The 20,027-nt window shown below is 33.5% G+C and overlaps 3 protein-coding genes across 7 annotated transcripts; 1 reads left to right on the forward strand and 2 right to left on the reverse strand.

Moving 5' to 3' along the window:
• Positions 1-699: 699 nt before the first annotated feature.
• Positions 700-5,228, reverse strand: LOC123227614 (RING finger and transmembrane domain-containing protein 2-like). 2 transcript variants are annotated; one of them, XM_044652690.1, is made up of 9 exons: positions 4,820-5,228; positions 4,091-4,716; positions 3,028-3,104; positions 2,753-2,921; positions 2,461-2,549; positions 2,079-2,243; positions 1,908-1,985; positions 1,302-1,405; positions 700-1,158 (listed from the first exon to the last, which is right to left on the reverse strand). In XM_044652690.1, exons 2-9 carry the CDS (start codon positions 4,701-4,703, stop codon positions 1,053-1,055), a joined length of 1,401 nt encoding a protein of 466 aa, XP_044508625.1. In that variant the 5' UTR covers positions 4,704-4,716; positions 4,820-5,228; the 3' UTR covers positions 700-1,052. The 2 variants fall into 2 exon arrangements, with proteins under 2 accessions (XP_044508625.1, XP_044508617.1); XM_044652682.1 differs by having other exon boundaries at positions 4,091-4,722; positions 4,820-5,226.
• A 5,674-nt stretch (positions 5,229-10,902) lies between these two features.
• LOC123209544 lies at positions 10,903-13,396 on the forward strand. The gene is made up of 2 exons (XM_044627639.1): positions 10,903-11,496; positions 11,989-13,396. The coding sequence occupies exon 2, from the start codon at positions 12,052-12,054 to the stop codon at positions 12,982-12,984; it is 933 nt and encodes a 310-aa protein (XP_044483574.1). The 5' UTR covers positions 10,903-11,496; positions 11,989-12,051; the 3' UTR covers positions 12,985-13,396.
• Positions 13,397-15,156: 1,760 nt separating this feature from the next.
• LOC123230274 (NADH dehydrogenase [ubiquinone] 1 alpha subcomplex subunit 1-like) lies at positions 15,157-18,914 on the reverse strand. Of its 4 annotated transcripts, none has more exons than XM_044656444.1 (3): positions 18,582-18,914; positions 18,410-18,496; positions 15,157-15,683 (listed from the first exon to the last, which is right to left on the reverse strand). In XM_044656444.1, the coding sequence occupies exons 1-2, from the start codon at positions 18,687-18,689 to the stop codon at positions 18,410-18,412; spliced, it is 195 nt and encodes a 64-aa protein (XP_044512379.1). In that variant the 5' UTR covers positions 18,690-18,914; the 3' UTR covers positions 15,157-15,683. The 4 variants fall into 4 exon arrangements, with proteins under 4 accessions (XP_044512379.1, XP_044512363.1, XP_044512355.1 ...); XM_044656428.1 differs by lacking the exon at positions 15,157-15,683 and adding an exon at positions 15,790-16,089; XM_044656420.1 differs by lacking the exon at positions 15,157-15,683 and adding an exon at positions 15,790-16,013 and having other exon boundaries at positions 18,582-18,903.
• Positions 18,915-20,027: the final 1,113 nt, after the last annotated feature.

A 20,027-nucleotide genomic window follows, 5' to 3' on the forward strand; every position in this document is an offset into this window, starting at 1 on the left:
ACAGTTTAATTATTGACTCGGTCAAAATTAAATTTGATCAGATGAATTAGTTAAAATCGGGTTTGACCTAATTTGACCAAAATTTATAATATTTTTTAAATTTTTAATTATTTTTGAATAATTGAATTATTTTTTATTAAATTGGATGAATTTTTAAGGTTTTTAAAGAAAAATAAAATTAAAAAAGAGAAAAAAAAATATCTTATATCTAATAATTTACAGAATTATATTTTTTATTTGTATCATGGGATTGTGATTTTTTTATTTTTATTATTTCATTAAAATCAAATAAATAATTATTATTTTTTAAATATAAATAAATATTATCTTTTAAAAATAATAAATTTTAATCTCTATAAATATAAATATCTTGATTAATTTTATTTTTATAAATTTTTAAACAAAATATATTTATTACAATTTGATAATAAATTAAACTGATCAATTTCTAATTGAACCGATCGATCACCAATCCAATTTTAAACATTGGCTAAAACTAATCTGTTAAAATAAAGTTCTAACTTAAAGGAGTCAATTCATGGATTTAATCCAAACCAGACCGCATCCAACCCCAACTTGATGTAACCCATGGAGCTGCAGGACAAACGGCCAAACCATGATTTGATGATACCAAGTATACACAACTCAATCACTTCACACATTTCAATTAAAGCAAAGAAAATTATATTCGATTTGACGTTGAACACTCAAAAAGGGGCTGGGGTAAAGCTTTCATTTATACCAACTGAACATTTGGCATTTTATATTGTTATCTTGAGGAAGGAAAAATCCTGTTAACTTAATGGCCCGATTAGATACATTCAACATACCTCCCATCTTCAACATTCTTCAACACAACATATACTAACAGAAAACCAGTACGCGTATACGCATCACTAAATGCTTTGATTCTCTTGGCGCCGATAAACATGGCAGAGTGGAGTACAGCCAAATTAAGGGGTGTAGGTGACAAATCTAGCCATAAGGCTTCTTTGAATGAATATTTCTGAGCTTCATGGCTGCAAAACTTGCCCATTTTTACACTAATCACATTAGAATATCTGGAAAAACAAACTAGTTGATCCATCACCAAATGATCTGAGTTCGGCGGGCTTCACCAAAGCCCTGCATAACGGGCAAGTCCTTTCCCTTTCAAACCTGCATATAGAAAAAAAAAAACTAATTACTATTGTTAAAACAATTCACTTCCCCTAATTTTTACACGGCATTAAGGATGAAAAAACAAAACATATTTTGCAAGTCAGTAAGAACAAATGACAATAGGCAACCAACAAACGAACCATTCTGAGACACAATCTTCACAAAATATGTGTTTACAACGAAGTAGAATAGGAGCATGCATCTTTTCCTGGCATATGGCGCACAGATCCCCAGCTGCATTTACCTGCATCAAACACAATGTGGGTTTGTTCACATGGGCAACTTTCCGAGTTAAGATTAACAGCCACAAAGAGTCAAACACACAACTCTTAGACACTTTATAATCTCAAGCCAACAAGTTATCAGGTATGTTTGCACGCAATGGAGTATATTACGGGCATCACAAAACAAATTTATTACAACATAAAATCTCCAGTGAAAATACACAGAAAATGGTATGGAATTGCTAATAATTTGTAAAAAATTATTCATTTGCATGTAGCTGAATGTGCAAACAAACTTCTTCTGCTTAAGAGATATTCTTTATAGCTTTCACTTTTTCTGTGCTTCCTTTTTCTTCTGTATTCATTTCATTTGTTGCACAATGAATTTAATCCATAGAGTTCAATCATATCAATAGGTATATAAATTTGGCAAAATGAATGCAATAAATTATTCATTTGCATGTAGACATGTTGCAGCGGCAATGCTATCGTGTAGCCTGAGTTAAAGGAAAGGGAAACTACCTGCTCTGATGTTGCATAAGCCCCATAATGTACCTCTTTACGTGACAATGCCTTCAGTGCAGTGAAGAAGGACTGCACCTGAAATCACCATACCCATGTAAGGGAAAAACAAGAGGAATGAAAACACCACAAGATGAGCCACTATCTACTTAAGATGAACTCAATCATTACCTTCTCAACTACAGAGGTGAGCTTGAAAGTTAGGTACAGCCCTGTCATCAAGGATGAGAAGAGGCTACCATATTCTTTGTTCAAGAAGAAACGATACCATACTGGCGTTGGCAACAAGGCACGATATAACAGGATCAGATATTCAACCAAAGTTAACAATTGACCCTGAAAAAAATAATTTCAACAGTCATAAAGGGATAATTCAAAAGGTAGTAGAAAATCAGGAAAAATAACATAATCTATTTCAAGAAACAATGAGCGAAAGGAAATGAAAACAAATATAAAATGTTCAACATCACAGTAAGGAAAACACCAATATGAAAATATAAAACCGAACAGCGGGCATATTAATTTTCAGAATGTTGTATCATATAATACCCACCTGCTTTCGATAGTTTCGGCCTCTGCTGTTCTTGTAATACATTAACAGAAAGCATTTGGAAACCATTGCTGCTTGCCGGACCAAAGTATCTGAAAAGAACTCATGTTAAGAGACTACTAAAAATAACAGGTATTCTAACACATCCAGGAATTATCTGATCAATGAATAAATGCAGATCGTTAGGAAGCACTAAACCTAAATGCCATAAGATAAGACCTTCACTCAAGTACATTTTAAATAAATTAAAGGAAAAAAGAACTAAAGGCTTATTAACCTAAACACAAGAACATACCATTCACCATGATGATGAAAATAGCATGCCAGAAAGGTGGCATGGATTTGGGAGGAAGCATGATCAAAGGGTACAAAAGATCATCATTCCTAAACCACCAGTAAACACCAAGCACATGAAGTATGAACGCAATCGAGATGCCAATCAGAACAGAGACCTTTCTCTCTCCCTGCACACCAACCATTGAAATGTTTTATTTTAGTACAGTAAAGAACAGTGCGAACTGTTCTCACTTCCATTTTCCAATCGACCACTAAGAATAGAATTTACAGCACCTTCAAAGCTGTTTGTTTCCGTAGAATGTCATTTGACTTAAACATCACAGCAGCAATCCAAATTGTAACAAAGAAACCTGCAAGTCTCCACAGAAAGGCAAATATCACCAACTAGAAGCAAGCAATGGCTATAACTGTAACTCAAAACATAATAAGAATAAAAAATATGTAGATAAATCTCAAACACATCCCATTTCAAGAAACAATAATTCATACTTTACAGAATTTTTAATACAAAAGCATCAAAGGCATGCACACACATGCATTAGGCTTTGAGGTGGGTGGACGAAAATAGTAAGAGCATATGTCTGTGTGCATGCACTTCTATGCATTTGGCTTTGAAAAGGAGTGGAGAAGAAAGAGAATAGCTTCAGATTGCAAAGATCTATTCAAAATTTACAGACACAACCAGAGAAATATTGATGTTGTGATTAACAGAAACGGAATGAAAACTCAGTTAAAATTTCAGCAATACCAAGATAAAGAGGCACTACCCATGAGACTGAAGTACTATTAGCTACATGTCAGTACATGAAGAAGTAAGCTGCATTAACAATCTGTTAAAAGCAATCCAAACTTATAACTGGAACTTCTTTGAGGCAATTAAATTTTCATTTCACAATACAATACTTACCATTAACAGCCTAGATTACTTATTACCATGTGAAAACCATCAGTTACATAGAATTTTTGATAGCATTCCATCTCATCTCTGAAAAACGGCCGTTGAAGATCAGCAATATCATCAATGTGCCACAAAGAATTCTCTAAACCATTCTGTGAGAATGGACAACCCAACAACACCGTAAGAAAAAATAAAATTCCTACATCTACTCCATATGATTTCCCATTTATAAGAAAGAATGTAAGCAACATCAAACTAAATCACCTAAAACTTATAAAGAAAACCCAAGAAAGACCTACAATCATCATCATCATCATCAAAATAGTTTAATTCTAGCAAAGCAAGCAAAGTGAAAATCATCCCCTACTCAATAGTAAATAGTGTCCATGACAAAGCAAGATAAGGAAATAGATTCAAAAAAGAGCTAAGAAGAAAAACCTTGCAAATGCTGGCGAATAAAGACGACCAAGAGAAGCAAAGAGAATGGAAGGACTTGTTCAATCCACCTAGCAGCCTGCTGTATATCGTATCTCTGATAAGATGAGTCCCTACCATTAACCCCAGCTCCATCCCCAGTTTCTGCATCACCGTTTCCATTAGAAGACTGTGAAGCGCCTTCCCCATTCACCACCCCACGACCACTTCTACCTTCTCCCTGATTCTCAGATTCCAAGGATACAGATGGTGTTTCACTCTGACCACTCACATCCCTCGGCTGCCCAACCACCAATCCTGCCGACCCTTCCCTCTCATGTTCATGCTCCCCAGCGCCAATTATCCTAATCGAAACCTCTCCATTATTAGTACTGTTTAAAGTAAGATCTTCAAGTCGATTATGATTATTAATGTGTGAAGATGAAACACCCCCACTAATCAATGACTGTGATTCCTGATGATTAGGCCTCGTTCTCAAAAGACCAGAGTACTCTAACAAAGTCGATATAGGCGCCTGAATTATATTCGAAGCCGAAAACATTCCATATCTTCGTGAATTACCACTCATTCCAGAAGTACCTCTATATGCATCAGGATCGGTACCAGACGCTTCCATTTCTCTCGATGCCCTAACCCTAGCCATTCAATTATTATTCACCCAATAAATATCGTAATCAAACAATAAACACCCGAAATTTTTCAAAAAGTAGAAAAAGACGATACATAACATACCTTCGAAGGCGAAACTCCGTGAAGAAACTTCGAATAATTGTTTAAAGAGGGAGAGATTTCATTCGATGGAACACCCAAACCCTAACTCTAAATCGAGTGAAAAATAAATAAATAAAAATGAGACGACCAAAAAGTCAACCAAAGAAACGCCGTGATTTGACGGAAACGCGTTGCGTCGGAAGCTGAATCGGAGCTCCGTTTGGCTTAAGCAGTATCGAAAAAGATTCAATTTTTATCTTCGGATCTTCAAGAAAATGAAAATTGAAAAAATGGGAATGGTGGAAGTGGAGCAGTTGAAGAAGGGGTTGTTGCTTTTTTGGCCTTTTTGTTCCTCCCTTGTTTCCTTTCTCGCTCTCTTAGCGAGCGCCAGCCAGAAGACAAAGGGAGGCAAAGAGTCAGACGGCGAGTAATTGAGTTCTGTTTTATGACAAAGTAAAATAAATGGGACCGGCCTCTCTGTTTGGGTATTTAAGCCGGCCCAATTTCATTTACAATTGGGCCAAAATCAGGCCCATTAGCAACATCTGTCTGACAAACTCTTATTCAATAAATAAATAGTAAAAATTATTAATATTATATAATACACAATGTATATGATATAATATATATAAAATAATATTTATCATAAAACATACAAAAATTATATGATGTAATAGATATGTTATATGATACAATATATAGTATCAATACGGATTAATACATCTTTTTTAAAAAAGCTATAACATAGTACAGGTGTATCTGAAAAATTCTATAATGTTAAAAGTGATAATAGGATAATTAAAATTTTTATTGTATTATTATTATTATTATTATTTAAAAATTATATTTCATGATACGATATGCGATATATAATTCAAAAAATTAGATTTTCAATACAAAATAAGTACTGGTAGGTGGGGAATCGTAGGATGGCTACAACTAAAATATTCTTAAAATCGTCATCAATTGCATACAACTCAAACTCGCAATTCTTTATACATGTGCAAATTGACATGACAATGAGATGAGGTTTAAGTATATTTTTTTATATAATTAATAGTTGAATTTAATCTAAATCGAATTTGAATAAGAGTAAGTTCAAGATCAATGAGATGAAGTTTTAACTTGATTAAAAAATAATTTAATTTTGAATTTAATCTGAACTAATTTGAATTTGAATTATTAAATCATCTCATTTAAAAACGGATCTAATCATTGGCTCAAACTTAACACATTTAATTTAAATTTGAATTTGAACTCAAGTTGCTATGATTGAATCTATCCCTATACTTTGGTTTGTACCTAACATTTATTAACTTATTCATACTAATGAGCATAAAAGAATGATTTTAGGGTTTGAAGAGATGGTTGAAAGTAGTGTGAGTTTGGTAAAAAGTATTGGCCAAAGGACTATTTCCCACCCAAGGTATGCTACAATCTCAAGTTTTCACCATTTTATCTTTGATAATACCAAATACTCATCTATAAGCAGTTAAAATTAATGGTGGTCGGGTAAAATCGTTATTTTCTCTATAATATTAAAAATAAACTAAAATATAATGTATTTTTGTCCCCCTAAACTTTAAAAACTAAAAGTTTCTCCAAGCTTAAGTTTTAAAAAATAACAGTTTCACTATAGGGTTTCATTTTGAAATCTCCGACATCATCTCTGGCTCTATTGCCTGCAGTCTCTCCCTCCCGAAGCATCCTCTCCTTCCGACAATCTCTTTCCTCCCATTTAGACGCCCTATCGATGTCAGAGAAGCCGTAGAAGACAAAGAACTTTATCAGGGAAGACGAAGTTATCGTCTTCGTCTGGGAAGATGGTCGTCTTCCCAGAGGTCTTCTTCTCGGAAGACAACAGCTTCGTCTTCGTTTGGGAAGATGAAGAACTTTGTCTTCCCTGACAAAGTTCTTCGTTATCCACGGCTTCTCCGACATCGATTGAACGTCCAAATGGGAGAAAAAAGACCGTCAGAAAGAGAGGATGCTTCGAGAGGGATAGACTACCGGCAATGGAGCTGGAGATGACGTCGGAGATATCAAAATGAAACCCTAGGGTGAAACTGTCATTTTTTAAAACTTAGATTGGGGGAAACTTTTATTTTTTAAAGTTTAGGGGGGCAAAAAGAGATAAAATTTCAAGGGTGGGTATTTGGTATTATCAAAGTTAGTGGGGGAAAACTTGAGAATGCAACATACCTTGGGTGGGAAATAGTCCTTTGGCCAAAAGTATTTTTGTTTTGAATAATGCTTCATGTACTAAGGTTTGAGGTGTCATATGCGGTTAAATGAATTTATATTAAAGGATAAAATAAAAATAAAATAAATAATTAAATCAAATAATCATATAATAATATTATGATTGGATTCGATTTAAGCTGAGTTCGAGCTCACTACAAATGAATTCGAGCTTAAACTTTAATTAACTTGTTACTAAAATGATATCGTTTTAATATATATTAGTCAAAACGACATCGTTTGATATCAAAATTTTTAAATTACAAGTTTGACGAACAACTCGCGCTCATTTAGGGTTGACTTGTTTCGGATTCACTTGAATCAAGCTCGATTCAAATATAACCCTAAATAATATATTAGTACACATATCTATCAATTAGTATTTGCATTATTACTCTTATTTTTTATGTAGTTATGGTTATTAATATCATACAATACATAATATGTATCATACAATATAAAACGATACAAGTAAAAATTAATATATATGCTTGTCAATGGGCTTACTGAAATTGGACCTGACTTGTTCAAGTTTGGGCTTGTAAAAAAAATTTTGGCCCTGAGATTTTTTGTTTAGACTTGGTTTATTAAAATTTTCAAGCTTAGAGTTTGTTTCGAACATGTTTCTACAACTTTAAAAAACTGCAAAAACACCCACACAATCCCTACCGGTTCGACAATGCGACAAATGCACCATTGTCTATAATGAATTCTCATGCCCTATCGATCCTTGGGATTGAAAGACCTCAATTCAAGTCCAAACCCAATAACTTCATGGCCAAATTTTTTTTTTTGGCCACCTGAGGTCTAAATTTATTTAGCCTTGAAATACATTTTTTTTGAGTTAAAAGTACTCGAGTTTCAGGCTTGATTGACCCAATGGATAGATTTAATAATACGTATCTTAAAATATATAAAAAATTTTATATAATATAATAAATATATTTTACGATATGATGCATATAACTAATATAAATTGATGATATCTTTTTTTAAAAAATAATAATATTATAAAGGTGTATTCAAGAAATTAAATATTTTTAGAAAATATTTTTAATATTTTTAAAGATAATGCTTATAACATGATACATGGGACATAATATAACAAATTAAAATTTTAATATATAATATAATTCGTGAGTCTAATTAAGCCATAACCAGGGAATACTCAAATGGAAAATAAAAGGAGGCAAATGGAATTCATTTTGGGCGGTGGAGCCAAGGACAACAACAACGAGCAAAAAGTGACCATTCCTATTGGAAGCAAAACGACGACGGCCTATCACGAGTCTGTATTTTCTTGGGAACAGCCAAAACGAATAGTGGGTCCTTCGAATTTGTATATTATTGGCAAACTCTTAATTAATTGTGATTAATTATTATAATTAAAGTAACATTTGACTAATTATCTCTTTTTTTTTTTTTTACGCCAACTGACTCTTCCCACACAAGGTTTGATAAATTACAACTCCCACCCATTAAATTCGAAAAAGTGTTTTCCCGACCTGTATATGTCAAAATTAAAAGATATTTACATCATTCAATCTATATATTATAATAAAATTAAAATCACTTGTACACGCCACTAACATTATAAATAAATTTGACTTTAATTTTGAATATTTTATTATTTTCTCTCTATTTTAATTTCATCATAAATAAATTTAAATTTAATTATTACCGACAACATTAATCTTGGGCAATGTCAAGAATTGATGAGATTTCAATTGAAAATTATATTGATTGGTGTAATTTTTTATGTCATCGGTGATGAATGTCAATGGTCACAATTAATGTTATATTTATTTTTAATTAAAATTAATGTAAAACTATGAGTAAAAATATGTTTAATAAAATTTTAGAGGTAAAATGTTATTTAACCAATTTTTTTATAATGATAGTTTCAAATTGAATAAAAACCAAATTGAATTCGATCCGAATCTAAAATTAAAAAAAAAAAAAGGGTTAATGAAGAATGTGCTCCCCTTTTAAATTTTAAAAATTTGAACCCCTTATTTGATAGATATATTCCATAAGAAATAAAAATTAAATAAATTAATTTGAATTTTAAAAAACATGTAATTTCATTTTTGTTATGATCCATTTCATGAAATTCGAAACTAAATCTATATAGATTTTATAATCTTAATAAGAAATATCTAGAATATAATAAATATTACCTTATTGTTTCGTGATTTTAGATCCAATTATTATACTTTGAAGTTTATCGATATGACAAATTAGGCCAGATTTCTCTGTCAAAAAAAGGAAGAAGCATTGCCCTAAACTATTCCTCCATTTTAAAAATATTTATACAATGCTGATATTTGATCCGATCCTCTAATAATGTATAACTTAAATATTCAAAATGTCTTCTTTAACCTTTAAAAAAATGCATTCAACTAATGTAACCTCTATTAGGGATAGTTGAATAGAGTTAAATTAAAATCAAGTCAACTTGATCTGGTTTGGTGTCAAACTTTAATCGATTCTAATTTCAATTGGAGTTTTAGTTTAATAGTTTAATTAGAATTTATCTCAAATCTCTTTTTATTGATATTATTTTTCTTATCGATGACACTGTTTATTTTATTAATAATATTATTTATCTTATCAATAACTTTCGATAACATTTATAATAAGTTTGAATAAGTTTAAACTCAAATTGACTATTTAAAATTCTAGCCGAACTTGATCATGCCCATATTCGGATTTGGCTGGAGTCATACGCACCCCTAATTTAGGGAGAGAACATAGTTTCCCAAAATATGAAGGGTAAAAGTCGTCTACCAAAGCTTAGGGGTGGGAATGTAATTTACTCACTCTAGCAAAAAGCATCTGTTTGGTCACGGTGACGAGAATGGGCATGTGCGACTGTGTGGACCCATCTGTTTGTTTTCAGAGATGAGCTGGCAAATTAATTGAATAAGAAAATTTTTTCTGGTATTTTTATTTTTTCTTTGTGGGAATAAATGTTGGAAAAATAGTCTTGAAGATAAAAGAAGGCCAGATGTTTTTGTTCAAGATTCAAAACCATGTTTTTTGAAAACAATTTATGTGTTTTATGATAAAAAGTGCAAATGACATTATTATCCTTATTTATCACCCAAAAAGAAAGGATAGATTTAAGTCGAATTAGATTAAATTTAAATTCATATTTGATTCAAATAAATTAAACTTAAACTGAAATTTTAGTTCGATTCGAGATCAAAGACTCATTGACGTCGACTTATTAGAGCTTGCCTCACTTGTGAATTTCTTTTATTCAACGATTTATTTTTTTGATAATTTTTTTCTTCGTATTTTAGTATGATTTTTCTTGTTAGATTTTTTTTTTTTAGTGATTTATTATCTTTTTCTTTGAAGTTGTTGCTCATCAATAGATTGAGCTAAACTTGACTTAACTCGATCATTCTAACCTCGAATTGAGTATAAATTTGTATACCCGTTTGTATATAGATTGACACATGCATATTTTGATTAGATCTACTTATAGGCATGGGTTGTATCAACCATTTTAACATGACGGCCAACACTAACCCCTTTGACATAATGAGCTACACCAAAATTAGGTCTCACCTGACCTGACTTGGCCCATGACTCAACGGGCCACACCGAACTAGACACAACCAAACCTGATCCATCCCCGTAGTCGCTACAGTCGTTTCTAGTTGCATCAAACAAATTTCTTTTTTATTTCTACTGACGGGTGAGAAATAGAAACCAATAAAGACTAGGGTAAAAAGGTCATTTCAATATAAAGGGCAAAACAGGAAGAAGAAGAATAATGGAAGCATGTGGCTGGCCTCTGGAGGGTGGAGAGGAGCTGTAGAGTTTAGAAAGTGATGACAGTGAAATGTGTATGGAGGACTGTATGAAAACTGAAGAAGAATCTTAGCATTAGAATTAGCATTAGCATTAAATTATGTAAATACTTTCCTAAAATCCATTTCCAAATCTTCTCTTTCTCTTTCTTTTTTTTTTTTATGCCTTCCACATCTCCTCTTAAGCCAGCCAAGCAAGCTTATCTTTTTCTTGTCTTCCCCGTCTGCATTTCTCTTTTTCTTGTTTTCTTTCTGCTTTTCTCTCCACAATTTTCCATAAAAACTATATATATTTTTTATGTATTTACTTGTATTTCTGTATCAGACACTGTTCTGAGGCATTCTTAATTCAATCTGGAGCTCTGGATCCAATACCCATCATCCATTTTCTTTGACAAGGGCGTGTAGCCTATGTTTGGAGCTCTGTTGGGTGTTTAATTGAAATGCAAAGGTTGTCCTTTTGGTAGCCCAACTGGGAAAACTTCTCACTCGCATTGCTCAGTTGGATCCTGCTCTGGGGAAGGGAAAGGAAGTAGTTATGTATAACTGAAGATTGTAGGGTTTTAATGGTGGATTCATGTGAGTCATTGTGGCGTATCAGTCGAGATTTTTGTGGTTGTGCAGTGGAATCAGGTATTTTAATCTCTGTAGTTGTTGAAATCCACTTGTGTTGAAAAAGTTTCAATCTTTTCCTCTAATTTGATCTTGATTTTGTTTGTGGTTAATTTTGGTGTTAATGGAGAAATGTTGGTGAATCTTGGGTCTGATTCTTGGAGATAATGAGATTTGGTAATGATTGTTTTGTATTAAGTCCATAATTGTGAGATAGTGAGTTCAGCATTCAGCTTCTTTTATAAGGATTCAAAAAGATAAAGAAAGACAGCTTCAACGGCTGAAACCTTCAAAGCTGCTTTTATATAATCCTGAGGGAACATTTTCTTTTTATCATACAGTATCCGTTGTCTCTCTGGACGTGACATCAGCTCTTTCTTTCTTAAGCCAATGTGATATTGAAGCTTCTTTCAAAGTTTTTACTGCATTGTCTCCATAAATTTCTGTTATTCTTTGTTTTGGATCTCAGGTGTTAAGTGGGTTGTGTTGATATTGTTTATTGCTTGCTTTCAGGCTATTCTATTTGGGGTTTTACAAGGTTCATTTTGGTGGCAAGTTGGAGGGTTGAATGCATCCATGGGGCTTCGTCGAAGTCTCGCGATGCTTGTTTTGATGATATGGTTCTCGTTCTTGATGGATGTAATGGCTCAGTCTAGCACAGGCAGTTCTGCTCGTGCTCTTGATGCCCTTCTCCAAGACTATGCTTATAGGGCTTTTTTTCGTCCGAAAACAGGCATTACCTATGATGGGTTTGTTCCTTCTAATTTGACTGGGATTCAGATTGCAGCAATGAGACTCAGGAGTGGCAGTTTAAGAAATAGAGGTGTGCCGACGTACAAACAATTTCATATCCCCATAGGGGTTATTGAGAAACCTTATGTGGAGAGGCTTGTTTTGGTTTACCAGAACTTGGGCAATTTGTCTCATACGTATTATCCATTAACAGGTTATACTTATTTGGCTCCAGTATTGGGACTTCTTGCTTATGACGCATTTAACTTGTCGGGTACAAATTTACCGGAATTGGATATTAATGCATCTGTTGATCCCATATCAATCAGGTTCCAAGACATAATGTCAGAAGCACCAGAGGGATCTGTTCCAAAGTGTGTTTGGTTTGATTTGCATGGTTTGACAAACTTCAGCAATGTGGTCTCAGGCAATACATGTTTAACCACCGAGCAGGGGCATTTTTCTATAGTTGTTGAGTCTATTGCCCCCAGCCCATCTCCAGTTTCTCCTGTGCCACCACCTGGTGGAGAAAAAAAGAGTAATTTAAAAGTCTGGATAGTTGTTGGGTCTGTTCTTGGCGGATTAGTGTTGTTGGGGCTGTTGGTATTTCTGATAATATGGGCACAGAAGTACAAGCATAGGAAGAAAATGCATCGGATGGAAAAGGCTGCAGATGTGGGTGAAGCCCTGCAGATGACACCAGTTGGGAGTACAAAAGCACCAGCAGCAAGGGTGACTCGAACTCAACCAACCCTCGAAAATGAATACATTCCCTAATTCCCACCAGCCGGTACATTCCCACAAGCATTCTCATTCAAGTTCATTCGTGCATTCAGAAAATTTCCTCTAATCACACCGTTTTTTGGTGGTGTTGTTCATTGTCTTGCCTTGTTCGGTCTCAGTAGGCTCTGAATTGTGTAAATCTGTTATCACTCACACGCCCTTCCATAGTTTTACGATTCATTGTGTGTGCATGTCTAGCCAAAGTGATTCCATCTGTTATGAATTTAGTTGTCCCATTGACAAAGAATAAGACATTTTGTGGTCTTTTTTTCACAGAGCCAAAATTTTTTTACCAGTATTACCCTGTGAAGTTACTTTCCTGTAAAAATGGTTTTTCCATTATCTAACTGTATCTCTGTGATCATAAATTGGAAGTCATAAGTGCCCGAACTGAACTTTCTTCTTCCAAGCGCATTATGGATGGAAGCTGTGCATTCATTAAATCTGCCACCAAATCCACCTCTCAAACAAGCCTCCAAATGAAAGTCAGGGACAGGAAAAAGTTTTAATAGTATGTGGTTGCTTGTCTCTGCCCTTGCTTTGCAGTAAAGTTTGTAATGTAATGGCATGGCATGTCAGGAGAGGAGAATAATAGTTTCTTCCTGGGGTGGATGCGAATTAAATCAAACCCAAACAAAGGTCATTTCAAGCTCTACTCAAATCAAGAATGACAAGCTTGAGACTGAGTTTAGCTAATTTGAGCTGTCGAAAAAGAAAAATCATCTAAAATAACAAAGAAGTGTTAGCGAATAGTTTTTTTTGTATTCGTGGCTTATTGTCACGGCTAGAATGTATAACTCATTTTAATAATAGTTAAAACATCATTTTAAATGTCAAAACAATATTGTTTTCTTGTCATTGAAAAAATACTATTTTATCAATCACTTAATTCGACTAAATTTGAATTACAACTAAATTCAAATTAAAACCTAGTCAAATAGTTGGCTCATAAGTTAGACTAAGGCGAATTTTCTTCCAACTTAAGTTTAATTTGGTTTTCGAACAAGCAAAGATCCCTAGCTCACACTTGATTGAAGCTCAATCTATATAAATTTGAGTTGCCTTGATTAAGGTCTAATCGTAATAAAGCTGAGTTCAAGCCAAAAGTGTCCTCGAGGATATGAACTCGACAAAAACTCAATGACCTTAGTGACAGGCCATCCAGAATTTGGTTAATTTTAAGTGCAAATGCAGTGGTTGTCTTGTACATCACATTGAATTATTGAAGCAGCTTTATCATAAAGGCTCGCCTTGTGACATATTTATTGAGTAAACAAAAAGAGATCTTTGCGAAAGAGCCAAGAAGAGAGAGCATTAATAAAATCGAATCAATAATGGACCCAACAGTGCAAATATACAACCTTTTCAAGTATTTATGTCTCTGCGGAATCATTTTTATACACGGTTGTTGTTGGACCCTTAACCCAAAAAATCACTGACCACGACATCTGTCTTTCCTGAACGCTTTTACAATATAGTATTAGATGTGATTAAAATTATTTGAATTTAAATTTGAGTTTAAATCGAATTCGTATTTAAGGATTAGATTCGAATTTGAATATTAATTTATTGATCTCAATCTATATTTTATATTTAAATTTATTTTAAATTGTATTTTATTTGAATTTGAACATGATCCCATTCAGCATCCAAACGACAAGTGACAATCTGCCGTTATTTTTTGCCTTCCAAAGATTATATGATTTGACTCGATTTTGAAGTTCAAAGATTAAAAGGTTGAATAAGATTTCAGATTTGAATAAAATTATATATTACGTGCTATTGTTAATCACTTGTTAAAAATTATAAGATTCAAGATTTTGAACTTAAGTTTGTAAATTCGGAAATATGTATATTATCAGATTCAGTATAATTGGAGGCCATGTTCCTTACTCAAAATCCTCTGTAATGCAATAGGAATATGATATTAGGAATTTGCTGTCAATTACTGATTTTTTTAGCTGCCGCTGGTTGCGACTAAGAGTAGACTTGAATCGAGTTTAACTAAAGACCAACTTAGATTTGATTCAAATTTGGAAAGTCTAACTCAAATTTGAACTTGCACGAATTGAGAATGACACCGATGGAGAAACTGTCAAAAAGTATCGAAAAAGAAAAAAGATTGTCAAAAATGAATAAGAAAAAAGAATTTTTGAAAAAGAAAAATACATCAAAATAGATGATAATTGTCGAAAATGAAAAATCTGTCAACAACTTTTGCACAATTCATGAATTCAAGATGGTTCAACTTAATCTTAAATTAGAGCTATCCCAACTTAATTTCAGTTTATTCAAGTCTAGATCAAACTAGATTGACTCACATACCTCTAGTTTTGAACGATTGATGAAGCTGTAAGACAAAAACAAATATGACTGCTTCACAATACTTAATGGAATGAATTGACTGTTTTGTTCTCACTTTTGAATAATCTGATATTCAAACCTGAAACTCCTCCAAACTAAATAATTGCAGGTGGGTTTGGGGATGCTATGCCCATCTCATCAAATTATGGAAGTAATCAGAGTTTGATAAAATTGGGCATGATTTAGATGTCACGTGGTAATGGAGCCCTCCTCACCTATCTCTGTTGTCGGTTGCAACAACAGACCTTTCTCAACACTCTCCTAATACAAGTGGTCCAGTTGAGAAGGCATCCATAAAATCTTCACTCCGCCCTTCTACAATGATACGTCTACATTCAAATAGAATTTAAAGTTTAGGGTTTACAATATGTTCAAATTATTCGATTTCTACTGGCTGTCATTGCAAGTCATTAGGCACAATAAACACAAGCAACAGAGTGAACACAAGGAATGTCATATCAATGAGGCTACAACGATCCGATTCCAAAATATTGATGTTAAGAAGTAATTTAAACGGAGGACAATGACCGTTTTCCAGATTCACATAAAGAAGAAAAGTAAACAGATATGACGGCAACTGCTCTTCAGTTGTTGTAACCTCAGCTAAAGTATTCGATGAGCACTTTATTCATCCTTTCCGAATCCACTGGCAATGCCTCCTGTGTTACCACAACACAGTAAGTGAAGCCACATTCACATGCATGGTCATTATATCATAAACAGAGACTCAGAACCCTGAATACATGGGAGGACAGAAGGATGAGATAAAGCAAGCGAATGAAGTGACATGTAAAATTCTAAGAGTGGGGAGAACTTGGTGGGGCATCTATCTCCTTAAAGGTACACATTAAAGAAAGTTGGAATCTTTACTGAAACCCATGATAGACGTGTATAATCCCATTTCCAAACCCCACCACAACCCCCCCCAGCCCCACCCCCACCACAAACACACACCAACAACCACTAAAAGTCAGAAGTTTTCACAGCAATCAAGAACCAAAGTTAAACGAATTGCCACTCAGGTGAAAAATGTAAATATTTGATATCCCTAGTCTGTACACTTCCCATGACGTGCAATATTACATGGGTTACAGATCAATCAATCATAGTCTTTTGCAAAAGAGAGCAACATGATTACCTCTTCATTCATGTGGTTGGTTAAGACAAACTGTTAGACATGGCAGTAATAAAGGGATAAGGGCCTCGTAATGTAAATGCAAATGCAAGCCATTAACCTAGTACTGAGCAGTCTTCAAAACATCCTTTTTAACATCAGATACAGTTCAATAATTGCAGCAGAAAACTAGTATCACGAAACAGCTAACCATGGATTAGTGAGGCAACATATTCAGGTTGAATTAAGTGCCCTAAGCCAAACAACAATTGACATGAAATTACCTCATTTTAGCTGTAAAAATTATGGATTTATCTAAATGAAAATGGAAATCATTCATAGTTCAATAAAAAAATATCGGGGTCTTACCAGAAAACAGTTTTACAATTATGTATCTGCAACAAGATATTGCCTACAAAGCAAGATGGATGACTTCCAAAAAAGTTAAAAGATGACTTTGAGCAATTTCTGGAAGCAACAGACACAGATGATGCTATTCCTTCATAATATATTGAGTCAATTTCACAACCACCAAATTCTAACTAAACCAAAATTGTAACTCTGGCAGTCATCAGAAGTCAAATATCTCAACATTTTTTGTCAAATATGCTTTGAGAACTTGATCACTTTGTGGCAATGGCTTCTTCCCCACAATACATATTTATCTAACCTCCTAATATTCCACAACTGTCTCCGCAACTCTTTTTTCATCATAAAACTAAATCACTGCATGGATGACAGTATGAAAATTATTCTGTGTTTGTACCAAGACAGGCATAAAAAAATAAAGGCCATCACAAAGGAGGAGGACAAGGCACTGAGACACTGTAGGCTGTGACAAAAAACCCCAGCACCACCACTAGAAAACTTATCTCATATTCCCCATGTGCAGGAACAACAATCAACTACTAAACTTCATAAAAATCACATCATGAAAATGTAGAGTGACTCAACAGCTAAGTATTCAAGTTTTCTTCATCAACGAAGGTCCTAGAATTTTGAATAAAATGAGAGAAAGAGAGAAACTAAACTAATTTCTTGCACTTTTACCACAGAAGAGTATTGGACTTCCTTAAAACATTTTTCAGATAGTTATTCTAGTATTAGTAGGAAATACTTATCTACTAATAACATAATAGAAATCAACCAGACAATCACTTACGAGTTTGGAGCTCCATTAAGTTCAAATATATTGTGAAGAATATAGAATTCCAAATTTTGGAACCTTAGATAAAAGATGGTCATCATGACGTAAATTGGAAGGAGCTTCTAGGTTGATATTGTGGGTAAGCAAATGCAGTATGTATGAGTGTATGAGGTGTAAAATAGTTAAACAGGTTCTAAATCACTACAAATGAATGCAAAACAAATTATCACTATCAATACAAGCATAAGAAACTAAAATCTTTTCACTTTAATTTAACTACTACTCAGCTTCTAATTTGTATTATGCAGGATATACAGCTCTTATGTTTATATCATTGCATATCGCCATCATCTACGAATCAAATCTCCAGGAAACTTTCCATCTTCCACTCCCCATAGTATAACTTCCTCGGAAAAAAAAATAGCCACTTTTTTCATAATTATCCATTACAATCATCCATGAAATATTTTCCCATGTACTCTTGAAACATCTGTAACATCCATTTAGTACTCCTTAGAGCCCTAACATTTGACCATATGGAGCAGCTCAGAACTCCACGGTTTTGAACTATATATTCAAAACCCATCAACTAATACTAATCAATAACAGCCAGAACGAAATCTTACAAGAATGAAGTTTTACTTTTGTTAAAATCCCATTTTAGCAGCCACTACAAATAGCGGTTTCATGATCCTACCCAATAAACACTCTGCAAAAATTCCAAGTGAATGCGATATAACGAATTTAAACAAGCGAGATACACGTGAAAATTAAAAAGGATAAAAAGCAAAGACCTAATTAGACGAAGCGGCGGCATCCATGAGCTTCTTGTCCCTCCTCTCCATGGCGACGTCCCACATGTCGCTACCGATATGCTTGGGCTATAAATCGAAGAGTACAATAGTTAACAATCTAAATGAAGAATTGATTTGGATCTAACTATTTTGAATATGTGTGTGTGTGTACCCGTCCATGGGCGGCTCTGTGAATGTAATACTGAGCGTTCCCCATAATACAAAGCATTCCAGCAATTATGCCCAGTGGCAAAGCTGCTTCTAACCACACCAGCGCCATCTTCTTCTTCTTCTTCCTCCTCCTCTGTCAAACACGACCGCTGTTGAACTATTTTTTGACGATGCTACTGCCCTGTGTGTTCCTCTTTCATTTATCGGGCAAATGTCCACCCCTCTACTATCAATAATTAATAGCTGCCCCTTTGGTTTCATAGTGACAAACTTACATCTCCTCTATTAAGATTTGATTCAATTCGGATAGAGCCCGAACAAAGAGTCTATTCAAGATTAACTTGAATTCAAAAAAGAGAACTCGAGATTGCCTTGATATCAATGAGTGGAAGCTCAAATGGTTGAAAAACAATTTTATCTTATATTCGATCCAAAATTACTCAAACTGAGTTCATTATATAAAAAAAAATATAAAATTGATCATTGACTCAAACTTATTTTATTTAATTCCAATTATAATTTGAATTTAAGTATATATGATCAAATCCAAAAGATTTAGCTTGAAAAATACTTGATATCGATACGTTAAAGCTCAAATTTGATCTAAAACAAATTTATCTTGAATCTCGATTTAAATGGATTTATACAAAGTAAACAATTTAGGTATCAATTATTTCTTTATCTATATTGGTTGATTCAACGGTGTACAAATATTTACAAGTGTGCAAAAGTATCAAGGTGGAATCGAAACTATAAAATACCCAATGTTATGATTTTGCATTTTACTTGGAATCGACTTCAACAAGATTGGTTTGATTTTGAATTCCATTAAATCAACATTGTCTAGGTAGGTTTCAGGGCACTTTAAAGAAGCAAAATCTACCTAAACTAGATTTATAACCAAATTTAGGATGCCTTGATTGATAATCTCTCACTAATATACTCACCTACAAATCCTAATCGAAACACGATATGCATCATGTTCCCTTTCTCTTATAAGAACAACACCAATTGCGTCGTTGTAAGCTCCAATCCGATGTCCACCGCCAATTTAAGCTATTTTTAATTTAGGTTTGACAAATCTCAGCTGAATCATTTTTTATTAAAATCAAAATCAAGTTTTAGAATAGTTGGGCTTAACTCGATTTATATCCATCCCTATTTATTTGACGTATACTTATACACAAACCGATCAATACAATTACTTGTGAAAATTATCGATTAGGTTATATTTTTACCATATATAAATGATAGGGTAATCGGGTCATAGCATTACACTGATATCATCCATACCATATTCGTTTCATATCAAAATAAATAATTTATATCAAGTTATTTATATGCTTATTTAAACAGTCTTTTTTAAGAAAATTTGTTTTGTTTTTATTGTGTTATAGTTTGGAACAAATTAGGGAGAATGGTTCGATTAAAATTTAGTAATTTATTT

The sequence above is a fragment of the Mangifera indica genome, chromosome 1 (genome assembly GCF_011075055.1).
Source record: "Mangifera indica cultivar Alphonso chromosome 1, CATAS_Mindica_2.1, whole genome shotgun sequence".
Lineage (NCBI taxonomy): Eukaryota > Viridiplantae > Streptophyta > Magnoliopsida > Sapindales > Anacardiaceae > Mangifera > Mangifera indica.